Source organism: Hyalella azteca, unplaced genomic scaffold (genome assembly GCF_000764305.2).
Source record: "Hyalella azteca isolate HAZT.00-mixed unplaced genomic scaffold, Hazt_2.0.2 contig11843, whole genome shotgun sequence".
In the NCBI taxonomy this organism is placed as follows: Eukaryota; Metazoa; Arthropoda; class Malacostraca; order Amphipoda; family Hyalellidae; genus Hyalella; species Hyalella azteca.
The window spans coordinates 32,798-49,608 of NW_025941825.1; the positions used below are offsets into that span (position 1 = coordinate 32,798).

General features: G+C 38.7%; 1 protein-coding gene across 1 annotated transcript; it reads right to left on the bottom strand.

Moving 5' to 3' along the window:
• Window positions 1-7,951: 7,951 nt before the first annotated feature.
• Window positions 7,952-15,966, bottom strand: LOC108670090. Its single transcript, XM_018157541.1, has 4 exons — window positions 15,825-15,966; window positions 15,094-15,240; window positions 10,348-10,497; window positions 7,952-8,193 (listed from the first exon to the last, which is right to left on the bottom strand). Exons 1-4 carry the CDS (start codon window positions 15,964-15,966, stop codon window positions 7,952-7,954), a joined length of 681 nt encoding a protein of 226 aa, XP_018013030.1.
• Between the last annotated feature and the right edge of the window lie 845 nt (window positions 15,967-16,811).

Sequence of the window (16,811 nt, forward strand, 5' to 3'; positions counted from 1 at the left end):
AGGCTTGCATGAAAGTTTCGAGATGTCATACCGACATACGCGCACAACTATATTGATAAACTAGGAACGATCGCATAGAAACATGGAGTGTATCTTTATACTTGAAGAAATAACTGACTTTGAAACCATTCACCAGCAATACATAAACATTTACATTTGGGAGGTATTTAGACAACAAACCTTTCAGCTCTTTAGCCATAGACTCCGAAGCGGGACCAAAGTAAGGAAATGAACAAAAAACAGCATTCCTTTGTCACGTTCGTTTGGGAACAACCTCAGAATATTGCTTAGACAAAAATATCTTAATTTGAGAATATACCAATTGCGACGGAAACCCATTAAGTACGTCGTAAAAATTCAAATTCAGTGTGACTAATATGGAAAGTTGAACAAATACGAAAGCCTCCGTTTATTAACGTTTGAATGCGATTTAATTTTAAACGAGATGAACAAAAGCTAAAGAAGCTGGCACTTGAACCGGTAATCGTCGATTTTCGGTAAACAGAAGTCTGAAAACGACCATTTGATTTTGTGACAATGCAATCAAGAAAAGATAACCTATTAGAATAGAATAGAAGTGTCGGCGTTGAAGAAATAGGCCCATGGCCTGTTGCCGATTCTTGAACTTTTCGTGACTTGATTCACAAGGAATCCGGCCTTTGGAACCCGATCTTTCCATATGATTGAGATAGCTGCTGGACTTATTGGCTGGTCCGTAATTTGCTAGGCATTTTAAGACTGAACATATGCTCCTGCATAGCTTTGTCTAGTCTGTTTTTGAAGATGTTCGTACTCGGAGCGTCAACGATGCTATCAGGGAGGCTGTTCCACGTGTCGGTGACACGAAGCGAAAAGAAATGTTGTCGCATGGCGCATGTTGTTTGATTCATGCTCCATGGTAAATTGATGGACTTGTGCTGGAGATTAAGGTAATCAAAGGAAAGGCCTACATGAGAGGGATGCTTGAAATTAAAAAATGTCCTCGACATGCCGGTTATAGAATAGTGGCTTATCAAGAGAACATTTTTGGATAGTCATGAAGCCTCGTGAAAACACATGAAAATGTTTGCAAAAGTAGAGCCGAGTGGAAGACCCATGCCCAAGCCATCAATTTGTCTATAAAAATTGCCAACAAATACAGAAATTGAGTTAAAACAGATCATTCAAGAAGAGATTTAAAACAGTTGCGGTTCAAACCCATGACACAGTCATAGAAATTTTTAAACGAAGAACTTAGGCAGATATCGATAGTTTCATGGAGAGGTATATTGGAAAACAAATTTTCTACATCAAATGAAGCCATAGTCAAGTCCTGAACATTAGTGAAACTATTTAAGCGATGTACGAACATGTAAGTAATATTCACAATATATTGATTGGTGGTGAGGCAGTTCAAAACCGGAACTAAAAATTTAGCAAGTTTGAAGCTCGGTGTATTGCAAGCAGCAAAGATTGGGCGGAATTGAAATTTCAAAGCGAAATCTGGTTTATGAATTTGGGGTAAGCCTCACAAAATACCAGGGCAAGAGCCAGAAGCATAAAGTTCGAAGTAATTATCTGATGAAAGTTCAGCAGAATCTTTAAGTTTTTTAGGAAATTATTCATTTTGTCCGCAATCTTCAAAATAGTTTTAGCAATTATATCTATAATTTCGATATATCTGTTAGGGACTGTAATGAGAGTAGAAAGGTTACTGTTGTAACGATTACGATCAACTGATACAACGCCCTTAAGTCCAATTTAAAAACAAGCTGACAAAAAATCAAGCCAGAAAGAATTTGGTTCGAGGTTCCAAGTTGTATGAACTAAAATTGAAAACAACTTTTCAGGGTCAAAAGGGTGGATTTCATTATGGATACCGAGGTTGTTGAGTTTCTTTTGATGGGTCTAACTCGTAGTTTCCTTGAACGCTTCGGTTAGACGTCTGACATGTTGACGGATTGCGAAGGCATCAAGGATGGTAAATAAATTCCCAACTCGAGCTTCACTTCCGGTGATCGAATCGGTTAAAATTTTTAAAGTTTTCTTCTTGGAGGATAGGTCCATGCGAAAGCGCTTGTTCTGCCATAACTTGTAAAATGGCGAGGTATGCAAACAACGTTTGTAGAGTCTGAACCTTAAAAACTTAGGGAAAACACCGTAAACTTTGCACTTGACCAAAAGGTTGAGGTCTAAAAAAGTCTTGGCCGACTCTCGGTGAAGATCACAGTACTTTATAAAACACTGGCATCCATCTTCGCCGTATTTTGATCATATATAAGTATTAAAATCACTTAACTGCTTAAATCGCAAGTTTATCAAAAATTTTAAAAGCAAAGAAAATAGCCAGAAAATTCACCATTTCTTAAAAAGGACAACGTTTCGGAGTCCAGCTACATCATCAGTTTAAAAGCTAAAACACAGGTACAAACAATTAGCAATAAATTCACATTGAAGCATAATTCGTCATATGAAAAAAAAAACATGAATGAAGCAAATATGAATAGACAAACCTATCTATTTACAAATTTGAGGGGATATGAACTATTGGCGGCATTCAAAAGAGGCTTTTGTTTAAAAATATAAAGGGACTCTAAAATTTGCAGGTCAGAAACACCGGTTGTAGAGGCTAAAATTCGAAAATTACTATCGACACTGGCACGTCGCACTGCTCGGCATGGACGCGCACTGCTGAATGGGGGAGTAGCAGCAAAATCTTCAATAATGAAGATTGAGGACAAATAAATAATTTCATCAGAAAACATAAAGATTCTGCTGCACTTTCATCTGAAAATTACTTCAAACTTTATGCGTCTGGCTCTTGCCGTGGTATTTTGTATGGCTTACCCAAAATTCGATAACCAGATTTCGCTTTGAAATTTCAATTCCGCCCGATCTTTGCTGCTAAAAATACTCAGAGCTTCAAACCAGCTAAATTTTTAGTTCCGGTTTTTAACTTTATCACCACCAATCAATATACGTAGGGCAATACGTAGATGTTCGTGGATCGCTTAAAGAATTTCACTAATGTTCAGGACTTGACTATGGCTTCATTTGATGTAGAAAATTTGTTAACCAATATACCTCTCCATGAAACTATCGATATCTGCCAAGTTCTCGTTTAAAAGTGTCAGTGACTGTGTCATGGGTTTGAACCCCAACTGCTATAAATCTCTTCTTGAATTATCTGTTTTAAACTCAATTTTTGTATTTGTTGGCAAATTTTATATTCAAACTGATGGCTTGGGCATGGGTCTTCCTCTCAGCTTTACTATTGCAAACATTTTCATTTGTTTTCACGAGGCTACATGGCTGGCCAATTATCCTCTTGATTTTAAGCCCCAAGCCAGGCTTACCGGACAACGCGATCAGGTCGGTGGCGAAGAGCTTCCTCACCGACAACGTTTTTCCGGGCGGCCGCCGAGACTTGAACCGGTACGCCGATGATCCTTTTTCAATTTTCAATCATCTCTCTCATGTAGGCCTTTTCTTTGATTATCTTAATCTCGAGCACAAGTCCATCAAATTTAGATGGAGCTTAAATCAAACAATATTTTATCTTTTCTTGATTGCAATGTCACAAAATCAAATGGCCGTTTTTAGACCTCTGTTTGCCGAAAATCGACGTTTACTGGTTTAAGCAGCAGTTTCATTAGCTTTTGTTCATTTCGTTTCAAATTAAATGGTATTCAAACGTTAATAAACCCGGTCTTTCGTATCTGCTCAACTTTCTATATCATGCACTCTCAAATAGAATTTTTACGCAGTACGATTTCACTTAATGGGTTTCCGTGACAATTGGTGTATACTCAAATTAGGAAATTTTTATCTAAGCAATATTCTGAGGCTGTTCCCGAACGTGACGATAGGAATGCTGTTTATTGTTCATTTCCTTACATTGGTCCCGCTTCGGAGTCTACGGCTAAAGAACTGAAAGGTTTGTTGTCTAAATACCTCCCAAATGTAATTCTTCATGTATTGCTGGTGAATAATGTTAAAATCAGTTCTTTTTCATTTATAAAGATACACTCCTTGTTCCTATGCGATTGTCCTTAGTTTAGCAATATAGTTGTGCGCTATGCGCATCTGCGTATGTCGGTATGACATATCACAACTTTTATACTAGGCTGACTGAGCATAAGGAAATAGTTTTAGAACATTAAACCTGCTTGTGCATCCCCCCATTCAGCAGTACGCGTCCATGCCGAGGAGTGCAACATGCCAGTGTCCGATAGTGATTTTCAAATTTTAGCCTCTATGCACGGTGTTTCCGACCTGCGAATTTTAGATTCCTTTTATATTTTTAAACAAAAGCTGTTTTAAATGCCGCCTACGGTTCATTTCCCCTCGAAATTGTAAATAGGTTTGTCAGCCCATATTTGCTTCATTCATGTTTGTTTCTCATTTGACGATTTATGCTTCAATGTGAATTTACTGCTAATTGCTTGTACCTGTGTTTTAGCTTTTGAACTGATGATGTAGCTGGACTCCGAAACGTTTTCATTTTTAAGAAATGGTTAATTTTCGGTCTATATTCTTTGCTTTAAAATTTTTGATAAACATGCGTTTTAAGCCGTCAAGGGATTTTAATACATGTTTCTCCATTCACTTAAAGGTAAACGAATTTACCACAGCTTTTCCGACTTAGGGTGCATGCATCACCTTAGTTGCACAAAGTATATGATGTGAATTATTTTAAAGGATTTGAGCGTATTTAGCTTGAATTTGAAGGACCACGCATCGCGCAGTGAATGTTTAAGGGTGACATTTAATGCAGTCAAAAATTAAGGCAGTTTTGGAGGCGTTTTATTGGCGATGGGAGGTGTTGGTGGCCACCCAAAAATAACCAATGGCTACAGGGCCCACTTAGAGAAATGAGTGTTTTATTGTTCAAATATTGATAGAACATTTTGTCTCTGCGTAGATCATTCTGAGTCACTTTAGCCCAACAAAAGGGAGCATCAGTGCCGCGGCCGCTGGTTACAATTGAGCTGTGGGTAAGAAATTATGTCACTATTGGGACAATGGTACATATTCATTTCTGAGCGTCAGCGTGAAGGCTCAGCGCTTCTGTCATAGCCACTTGGAATAAAGTGTCTTTTATCGAGCGAAAGACTTCCCAATTAATGTATATAAATGCTGATTGTTTTTTCAAAGGTATTTCTGACGGGCTTGGCGGACAACTCGATCAGGTCGGTGGCAAAGGGCTGCCTCACCGACAACGTCTTTCCGGGCGGCCGCCGAGACTTGAAACATTAACAGCAAAATAAGAGACAAGCAGCACTAGAAAGGCTTGGATCTTGGAAAGGCAGAAGGGGATCTAGCAGTATATATTATATTTCGTGTATGTGGAGGAGAGAAGCGATGAATAAAGTTAGGGCGTCATTGCACCCATTGATGAATCTTGCTCTGGTTTCGAAAATTAATAAAGTTCAAAATTATTCTCGCCTCCTTGCCTGATTTCTCAACTGCATGTATGTAAGTGTTTTTAGAACCCATCAAGTTAGTAATACATGATGATTTGAGTGGAGAGTGTTTTTTTGCTGTGATTGTGAACGTGTGGTTTTGGTTTGGAGAATATGCAGTAATTTTAATTGTCGTTTATTTGATTATGTCAATTTGGGTATGATAAGTGTAGCGTTATAGTGTCAGATGGTCGCTTACTAACTTGAATTCTACAGCGGAGAAACAACGAGCGAGCAAGCAGCCGAGAAGCATGCAAAAAAACACGCAAAATCAAAGAGGCAAACATGAAAATAAAAGATCGGTAAACAGAGACAAAAAAAACGCGAGGAGATACAACCCCGACAGCACAAGCAAACTAAACACACAGCCTGAAAAAGCGAAAAAAAAGAACAAAACTACTATGCCAAAAAATGCAAAAATGGTCACCCCCGAACAAACAACAAAACACAAATAAACACAAAGGCCAGCACGCCCCAATTAAACACTCCCACAGGCCAGCCAAGCCGTGACAGACCCACCGGGCAAAACCCAGAAAAGAAAACGAAACTGAAAAACCCCCAAAAACCCCAATCCGCACCACAGCGAGGCCTAGGACAACCACTAACCAAGACTCTAGCACACAGAGGAGCAAACCGGGGAGAACTGCTCGGAGGAGTGCACTGAAGAAAACAATTAAGAAAATTAGTAAGATAAATAGAAAGGGACAAAGAGAGAAGCAAAAATAACAGGCGAAAAAAATACCCCAGATACTCTCAAAGCATAACCTGAAAGCGTTACGTGAGCCCGGTACACTGGACAGGTACACGTACACAAAATGAAAAACAAAGACAGAAACAGCAAAAGGGAAAAAAACAAAAAAAGAAGAAAAAATAAGAAGAAGATGAATGACACTGACAATTAAAAAAAACGAAGGAAAAAAAAAAAAAAATAAGACGACGCCCAGTAATTCCAACGGATTTGCTACTAAAAACAACAGTACGCAATATCTGCGGCATATTTCTTACTCGCAAATCATGCATTACGCAATATAATCCTTCTAATTACGCAATATAATCGTTCTAAGAACAATAACACGACTTTATTCAGACAAAATTTAAATGATGATTCTCTCGGCTGACCTATAGTAGAACTTTAACAAGTCATATTTTAATGCCCGCACCACGCAGCTCTATAGGTGCGCTCCGAAAGTGGGTCATTGTCTAAACAGTGATGCACTTTTTGTCCTCGTGTGGGTTATCCTCACCCAGTTTGGCCCGGCAACATGGAGTATCAGTAATATGTACGCTTTTTGCTTCTGCTGAGGGTAAGAAAATGTGAAACTATTTGGACTACTTGAGCCTATAATTTTCCGAGGCCCCTGAGTTGAGATTTCCCCCAGCGCCCCCTGAACTGAATTCCCCACTTTACGTCCTAACTGGAATATTTTTCACACACACGCACACATTATAATTGCTATCAAAACAACCACCATATGTGCCCCCATACTGTTTGTCGTGTTGTAAATATAGTTATACGTGATATATATTAGTTATTATATCATTATTAATAATTATTATATCAATTGATTATCTTGATCCACAAATAAACAACATAGATATTTTGTAAACATTTGTATATCTAAAGAATACTGCAAAAACCTTAAGAAATTAATAAGACGTAATTGTATCATCACAAATTAGGAGACTTTCCACGCATTGCAGACAAGAATAATCGTGCTGGCTCTAGTCAAATGATGAGGGCAACTGTATTGAGAAGCTGTTAGATGTACGGCCAGCCATATATTGGCAAGAGGAACACCGCAGCAGTACAACGTGCGCGTATGCGTGTTTCTAGAAGTGCACCAACTCTCAAGCCAATAGTAAAACCATTCATGTATTTTCATCATTTTCTCTGTTTTATTGGACCGCGCACCGAGGTCCAATGTAATTTAATCTACTTAATACAGCTACAGCTATTTAATATATTTAATACAATAGAGGCTACAATCCGATAACGCAATAACAGTGGTTGAAAGCCTCATGGTTAAAACGGCGAAAACTGTTAAGCAGATTTACGAACTGACCGTGAAATCTTATGCGTCTCCGTTAAAAGATAGAAACACAGAGAAAAAATCATTTTCCAGTGCCCACACAGGAAGTGGTTACGCATTAGGCATACAGACCAAACAGTGTCTAAACTATATCCACGCATCTTACGCAAATTTGAGCGTGTATAAATAAAATATGCTAACTGCTACAAAATTCCTAAATAGGGTGCCTAAATATTCCTTCCCCGGTTATTATCACAGAATGTTCATCCAAAATTGCTGGGCGTTTAGACCAGAATGAATTGCGTCAATATTTTCAATCGAGATGCGATCCTGCGACGTTCGGTGTCAAATGACAAGAATGAAAAATTCAAGGGAACGTTTTGCGCGGAAATCCTGCCTTGCATCTGGGATCAAGATCGTCAGGCTGTCATTTCAGAAACCCAGACGTGTGAGTATCAAGGCTATGTAGAAGTACACCTAATATCTGTGGCAGAGTACGGGGTAACTAAATGCTTTCGTGACGGCGGTGCGCACGATGATGTTGTCAGAAGACAGCATCGCTGCGGGACCGTCCGCGTTATGGAAAGCGTTGAGATCTCCGCTTGCTGAGGCGCAGTTAGAGATGGGTTTGCCGTTGGGCCAGACGTAGGCTGTGCCGTAGTTGTAGGCGCTGATCCATGCCACGAGTTCAGGCATTTGACCGTTGGACGTACCAAACGCTGTACAAGACAATAACCTTAATTGTGAATAACTGCTTTAATACCGGAAACATGTATGATTTTTTTAATAATATTAATATTATTATACTTATATTGCCTAAATAATAATAAATAATTACTTGCAGGCAAGTAAGAATACTTAAATTTTTCGATTGCAAACGGTATGAATTTACTTAAATTATATACCGTAAATACGATAAAAACCCTAAGGCGGGCGAACGTAGAATGAAGAGGCGAATGTAAAACTCCGAAGTTTTCTGAGATACATTTAATCATGAGCATTTTTCGAAATTTTGCCAATTTGCGTAGCCTCAAACGCATACTGGTGCACGTGAGTCAAGTACAGTGGCGGAAATGGCTATACAACCACCCAGTTTACTCGAAATATTTTTTCTTGCATAAAAATACTGGATTCTAATTATACGAGGTTAAACTACGTTTAAAAACGGTTCCAACGCTATACGAAATGAATCATTTTATCAAAATATATGGGAAGAAATGATGAAAATTAGAAAAACCTAGGTGGAAATGATTATAAGACCAAGATATGTTTTTCCTTTTGTGGGTCCTCTTTTGAGGAATTTTATCCCAGAAACGAAGAATAGCAATGGTCAGGTCACTCACAGATTGGAACTGGTGCCCATTTTGGTAAACATATCATTCGACATGATGCCCCATACTTTTTCAATGGGGCATTCAGAGCTGGGGCATTTTTCAATTCAGAGCTTGGCGCTGGTGACGGCAATAGGGTAATATTCTGCTTATGTTATTAAACCACTTGTTAGCTGGCTTCGAAGTGTGAATCGAAGCATTGTCTTGCTGTAAAACATATGATCCTTCTTGTTTCTCTTCGGCAAAAGGGAGCAGATTTTGAAATAGCGTGTGCTTGTATGCCTCGAAATCTTGACTCCCTAGTAAATTAGCTGGAGTTGATTTTCCCTTTCGGATTAACGCCTCCTCAAACCATGACCGAATCACGAACCAGCACTAGATTGCCGCTAGGAAGAGAATTCAGGCTCACGGTCCAGATGGTGACAATATCACGGTCCAATCTGGACCATCAAGATTTAACTTTTTTTCATCACCGAACAAATTCCCTCACTGATAAGCACATTTTTTCAGCGAGTATTAGTTGGTTGATAATATTCTTTTGTTTAAGCATAGGGGAATTTTTCCACTTCATGTACTTGAATTTCTTCGAGTCATGCAATATCTGACGGATGCGTCGTGCTGTCACATCAACTCCAGTGGCCAATTTTATAGAAGTAGATGCAGCGCTAGTTTTAGAAGCCTTTGAAAACAGTCGCCTATGATCCCAGTCAGTTAATTTTGGGGTTGGTCCAAAATCCGTAGCCGTCCAGATTTGCAAAAATGAATGCACAACAGTTTTTGAGCGTTTATTTACTTTGCGATGTCCCGTTGGCTTCTACCGCACTTCGCAAAGGTCAAAAATCTGCGCCTACTTGGCCTCTGTGAGTACTGTCCCCTTTGGTTAGCATCTTTTTTGCTTCGAAAAAAAAAATACAAATTAGGACACCGAACTACACCAGAAGTACACCAGGAGTACCCTGAATGGCGAAAATCATGATATTCTTCATGTTGCTGTACTTTTTAACTTGGAAATATTGCTAAAAGATACTAAAATGAAGAAAACCCCATCTTGGTCTTATAACCATTTCCACCTAGGTTTTTTTATAAATTTCATCATTTCTACTCATATATTTAAAATAAAAGAATTTTTTCGTAAAGTGTTGGAATCGTTTTTAAACGTAGTTTAGTCTGTATAATTAAAATCCATTATTTTTCTAAACAAGAAAAAATATTTAAAAAAACTGGGTGTTCGTATAGCCATTTCCGCCACTGTATACCATAGCAACTTGCGCGGCATTTACGGCTGAGCAGATAAATGTAAACTAAATTCTTAAAAATGTAACCCTTGATTGGAATGAAGATTGCAATTATAATAATATTACCTATATGTATCGTAATGAGAATGGCGGCTTGATAAATTGTACTATTCTACTCAGCGGGTGAAGACTTCGATTGTTTTAATCATTTAAAATGAAAACCATCAAACAAAACTATTACATATAGAAATTTATTATAAGACTCGTGTACGGTACATGTAAGCAGCGTAGTCAGAACACGTCTCACCTAAGACGAGCTGCAGGGCCTTGTCTCTGACTTGCTTCGTCTTGATGACGAGAGGCTCGCCGCCCTCTGCCCTGCACAGCCGCTGCTGGTTGGCAAGAGACCCGTTACTTGTGCGGGTTTTGGTGATGAACACGTCCCTGATGACCGTGTCTGCCAGATGTTTAATTAGTTCAGAATACATTTTGTACGACGCATATTTGTTGTACTGTATAATCAGAAATGTTAGTTGAATAGCTTAGGAGGTTACATCCGAATAGCAAACGAAAAATGGCTCCAAAGTCCCAAGCTGACTGTGTCGGGATAGTGCGTCTCTTGCAACCCTCTTCGATAGACTCGCTATAGTTGGGTTAAAGTTATTTTGGGTCAGCTTGGCCACTCGATCCCACTCAGCGACTAATCAGAGTCGCCTTGCCGACTTTATAGTGTTCTGAGAGTATGGCAAGAGTGGGTTTGGCCATGCCTACCAGCCTATGAACTGCCCTGAGGCTGCTCATTAAGGCCCTGGTTGAAGGTCGCGAGGCTTCTAACAGGCTTGGCTCTTCCCTAAGCGTTTCTTCACAAATTAGAATGGACTTTACTCCACTCGTAAATGAGATGGCGATATGGATTTTTCCATGCTTACCCAGCTATTTATTTATAAGCGGCGACCAGTAACAAAAAATATGTAAACTTCATATTAAAAGAGTTTTAATGAGAGGAAATTTCAAGAAACTTTGAATATTATTGTTCATCAAGTCTGCGACTTTTTTACTTTTTTCGAGAAGTAAAAAGGTTGTAATTTTTATTTTCCATTGAATGGTATACTCGGCATTCCTTGATCAGCCTCCTTGTTGTAAATATTCTTTCTCAAAAAATAGTTATGATTGAGCCTGCTGATACGCGGAGGGAAAATCCTGCATACTAGCTGCTCAAATGGAGGCGTTTTGGAAAGTTTGAGGGAAAAGAGACGTCGTAAATTACTCGACTGTCAGCTCACGACGGGCGGTATGGTGCCGGGAACTTAATGAGAGGCGAAGAATAATACGTGGCCAGTGGTCGGCCTAGTCCAATTAGTTATAGCCGACCGTTGGCCATTCCTCGGCCACCTCAAAGCGACCAGTTTCCGCGAGAAAGGGGCTGGCTGGGATATCATATTACAAAGAGTACAAGCTCGAGGGTAGCGACTGGCCGAGCTTCGGGCAGATCAAGGATTTTACACGATGGTCGCGAAAACCTCGCTCTCAGACTTCGCACGGCTTTCAAACAGGGCCTTAAGCCCACAGGGGAATGCAGTAGGCAGAAGCTTCCCGGATGTTCATGGGCGAGCTTGTCTGCACCTGCATAACTAAATACCTGTATATGCCAGATTCCAGTCAGTTTTGTTATTCGTTAGCATTTGTTCTCGATTGCTTAAATTTACGATTAAAACAATCACATGAACTTCATATCTGCATTTCTTTCATTTTAATATTCCAGAATAAAAAAAAATCGAGTAATGTTCAATTCGAATTTAATGGTGTCACTGGTACTATTTTCGCGGCGAGTGGCAACTTATATCATTATCAGGTATATCATGTTAGGAAAGAAACATCATGATGCGTTAGGCAGAAAATAATGTCTCAGAATTTCTAGAATTCAAAACAAGAACCAACATCAGGGTCCACGACTATTAACTAAAAAAACTGCGTTGCAACTCAGCGAAGCGACAACACTTCTCGCTTCGAGTCACCGACATGGGAACATCGTTGACGCTCCGAGTATGAACGAGTTCAAGAACAGACTAGATAAAGCTATGAATAAATATATGTCCAGACTTGAAATGACTTCCCCCAGGTTTGATATGGTGCTAAGTTAGTAACTACTTCAAACTATCGTCAGTTTTGAAAAATCCGGTCGAAGGACCTGTTTTTAGATCTCCTGTGAGCTATTCACGAAAAGTACGTGAATCGGTGGCAGGCCACATCAGGCATGTAATATCTTCTGTTATTCCCTCGTATAACACAATTTGGGGAAACACTACTTTAAAAAATTGGTTTTTGGAAGGCTGAGGAAAAGTCGCGCTAATGTACAGTTTTCCCGAATAATGAAATACGAACAAATCTTTCATAGCAGCGAAGAATCTGAATTGATGATGCGTATGGCTTGTCAATAACAGGAAAGCATTTCATTTTAACTATGTATTTTTTATGAACTATAGTATTTATTTAAGAAACTGAAAAACAATCTCCTGCATAGTCAAGAGAGGGAAATGTTATTTAGTGTCCATAGTGTCATCAGTTAGTTCAAAAAATTATGAGGAGCAAACGCGTCGCCGTGCGTGCTGCGATGAGGCTCAGGCTATATACATCGTCTGGTCCCGCGTTCGAGAGATGGCAGATCGAAGAGCATCGTTCTTTCACCGGACTGCAGGTGAGTAAGGTGTAATTTAATCTCATATTAACTCTTCACTGCTTACCGATGTCGATTGCACTGCTATACTGTTCTCTATGGCTGTAAATGCTACCCAATGAGGTGGCATAGAGTGGAAAGCCGTTATTAGTTCATTCAAAACAATCGATAAATAATAGCATCATCGTTTAATAATTTTCGTCCATTTCCCGGTGGTTTGGTCAATTTCGATGAGGCAGCCTTCCTCAGAGCATAAACTATACAACACTGAAATTGTTTCGTTTGCCACTAGTTTGATATCGTTAAATTTTTGCATTATTTCTTCGGTCGAAAGGAAAAATGTTTTTTCCACTAGCATTATTACAGAAACAGGCATTAAGGGGAGCATGTCGGTAAAAATACTTTTCTACTTACGAACGGATCATTATGAAATTTGGTACACATATGTAAAATATAAATCAATGACGTTCGAAAAAATGAAAGAAAACGTGAAATTCATACAAAGCGGCATGAGAAGGGGTACTGTAGAAATCTATCTTCTCTTAGGATTTCCAAGCTACAACATCGAGAGACGTATCATTCGATGCGTAAAGACCATATCTAGAGATAATCCTTTTATTTTTAGATTTTTTCATTTTTCTTTTAATTTTTCTGATTTTCTTATTTTTACCTTTCAATACATAATCAAAATAAAATACAAATTGAAAAAATGACCGAATGATCTAAAGAGATTTTATTTAAAAATCGAATGGTATATCATCTCTCAATGCTGCAGCTTGAAAATCATAGAAATCGAAAAAGTCAAAATTTTCTATTTTTGACCGACATGCTCCCCTTAATGGTAAATCACGTACAAATTCAATTGCCTCTTCCTTCCTCTCACTGCGAAGGAAGGGGGCAATTTTTTCTATCATTTTTAGACTCGGCCAGTCCTGCCCCGGATACGAGGACGATCCCCATGCATTGGAACCACTCGCGTAGTCGCAAGAGTCGGGACCAGACGCTCTTAGCTGTCTGACTTGTATTCGAAATGTTGACCAAAAAGCGGACAAGAGAAGCTGATTTACCTGCTCCCCGAGTCCTATAGGCGTTCCCTATTTCAAAGTCGCCTCCCCCGACTCTAAATTTTGTTAGGGAACTGCTGGCCGCCGCAGCACCGCCTTGCGGCCGGCTTTAGGTAAAACTGTGGGACCAACTTAACTGCGTCATTACTATTAACGACTTCAAATAATATTAGTTCTAAGCACAAATATACGTTCAAAAATTACTTTTTAAAAACAACACTTCTAAAGAATCCAGTGTCTACAATGGAAATGATGTACAATGAATTTCTCATTTTATTTACGAATGTTGAAAAAAAGTAATTTTTAAATTTTTTTATTATATAAAAATTTTTCAAAATTATTAATTCTGTTATTTGATTCATGCATTGCCTCCAACTTCACACAAGTGTGCAAAATTTCAGATCAATTGGACAGGTAGAAGTGTGTCAAATATCAGTTACAAGATTTGTAGCTGACAAAATTATTTTTTCAATTTTTTTAATATTGAAAACAAAATCTTTTCATTTTCAAAATCATTTATTATGTCACTTGATTCTTACATTGTCTCCAACTTTACGCAAGTGTGCAAAGTTTCAGTTCGATAGGATAAGTAGAAGTGTATTAAATGTCGATTACAAGATTTGTAGCAGACAGACAGACAGACAAACAAGAAGTGAAGTTAAAGAGAAGTGTTGTAAAAATTGAATTTTAAATTTAGGCATAAGTATTTAATGAGTTATGATAGCCAATTTACATATTCAATAAAAAATTAAAAATTGATACATATTGTATCGACTTTTAAATTTTTTTAATACATACCGTTACTATATATACGGTGTTATGTAACATACTGTTACATAACACTTTCGCAAGTTACACTCATCAACGTTCACCAATAGTTGGTCATATAAGTCGTTCAATTATGGAAAGGCTTATTATAAGGTCTTCAACAAATTTTCTCTAAGGTCCTCCTCATCGGGCCGAGATAATAAGATTATGATAATTCATGATGGACTCAAGCTTGTGTACTTCATCAGGTATATTCCTCCAAGTGAGGGTTGTAATTAACCCCTAAATAACGTGGATTACCTTCAGTGCATTAGCGACCTTCATGGAATCATACAGCTTAGAATAAAGCTGAACAGACTAAGACTATATAGCTGAACTTTTAGCTGACCGTGTGCTTGGTAATAGTTCAAGTATTTATCTGTTCAGGAAATGGTTGAGAAATGTCAGGAATAGATGAAAATGAAAGATTCAACTCCACTTGCTAAGATTTATCAAACAATGCTCATCAAATGGTATATTAGAATGAAAAAGATCCTTGTATACCCACCGTACTTGAAGAGCCCCACGACGCCGGTCTTGTTCTGTACTTCGGTCTCGCATTGACTTGCGTACGACAGGCTGCACGTAGACGAGAGCTTTTCGTACGTCGCCGCCGTGCACTGCTCCTGCACCAGGCATTTTGCACGGCAATCACCTGGAGGGAAATTTATTGTAAATTATTGGCTGAAATTTCAAATTAGGTGCCATTTTTAACAGACATGAAAACGGGGCATTGGGTTTGTCAATACAGAATAATGTTGAATCTAACTGAATCAGCTCACAAACCTGTTATGCAAATTTTACAGAAGACGTAGGGGAGAAGTTGGTGCTATATGTTGAGACTCAATACTTCTTTGCGTCCCTCCAGCCTCTTAAATCCTCTTCACACACAACTTAACTGACATAGAATCCAACTCACACAGAGCACAACCCATACAAAATACAACTCACACAGAACACAACTCACACAAAACACAACCCATACAAAACACAACCCATACAAAACACAACTCACACAGAGCAAAACCCATACAAAGTACAACTCACACAGAACACTACTCACACAAAACACAACCCATACAAAACAAAACCCATACAAAACACAACTCACACAGAGCACAACCCATACAAAATACAACTCACACAGAACACTACTCACACAAAACACAACCCATACAAAACACAACCCATACAAAACACAACTCACACAGAACACAACTCACACCGAACACAACTCACACAGCGAGTCCCCGACGTACGCCACATCAGGCGCGACGAAGTCGATGTCGTTCATCGCCACCTGAAAGCTGGGATACTTCCCAGCTGCCACCAGCTGCACCAGCTGCAGCAACTGCACTAGCAGCCAGCACACGGGAACCATATTTCTTCGTTTGTCAAATGTGCTAGGAAATGAAAATGGTCGATTGTTACTCAGGGTTATTCTAAAAGACTGACCCAATTTAATAAATCCGCATTTATTTAAGTTTAAACTCAAAATAAATAATTACACACCAATGGAAAGAAAAAGAAGCAAAGATCATTTTACAAATTGGTAATTGTTCAATATATCCCTCTTGTGCTGTACGGCAAGCATCTAAACGACAGCCAAACTCGTCCCACACACGAGAAAGCATATCTTCTGTTACTGAGTGCACCGTAGCAGAGATTCGGTTCTTCAGATCAACCAGAGTTGCTGGTAGGCTGCCATGGTGCAATTCTATAGTTAATATAGTAGAACATATTATTGTGAGATTTCGGATTGAAAAACGGACCCTTCCATAGCAAACTAGCACCAACCTTCACAAGACACGATCGCGTACTAAGTAAACAAAAGACACTAGACAGCATAAGCCAACAACAACAACAGTTCAACCGCCAAGAAATTTTATTTTTTTTCAAAATAAAAGTACGTCTTGAAATCAGATTTAAGTCATTAAATTCCTAAAAAACATTAAAAATTTATGTTTCCGCTTAGATGACAATGCTGGTAACATTGAGAAACTTCAAAGTATCTTTCTTACCTTGTATAATAGTTAAATAAATTATAATTTGGCAATTTAAGTCACTCAAAACCGCTTTCAGAACCGATCGGTCCCCTTAGTCTAATCAAATGTACGGCTTACAAAAGTCTCTTGTCATTGATTGCTAATGTGAAGAACCAGACATGTGTTTATGCTACTAATTTATCATAAAAGTTATGTCCCCATATTTCCATGCTTCGTTACA

What these genes read in the sequence shown, in the direction of transcription:
- LOC108670090 (XM_018157541.1), bottom strand. Translation starts at nt 15,966, where the DNA reads ATGGTTCCCGTGTGCTGGCTGCTAGTGCAGTTGCTGCAGCTGGTGCAG. An exon ending in GTACGTCGGGGACTCGCTGT is followed by an intron (nt 15,241 to 15,824) that starts GTGAGTTGTGTT and finishes ATTTCCCTCCAG; the next exon opens with GTGATTGCCGTGCAAAATGC. An exon ending in GGCCCTGCAGCTCGTCTTAG is followed by an intron (nt 8,194 to 10,347) that starts GTGAGACGTGTT and finishes TGTCTTGTACAG; the next exon opens with CGTTTGGTACGTCCAACGGT.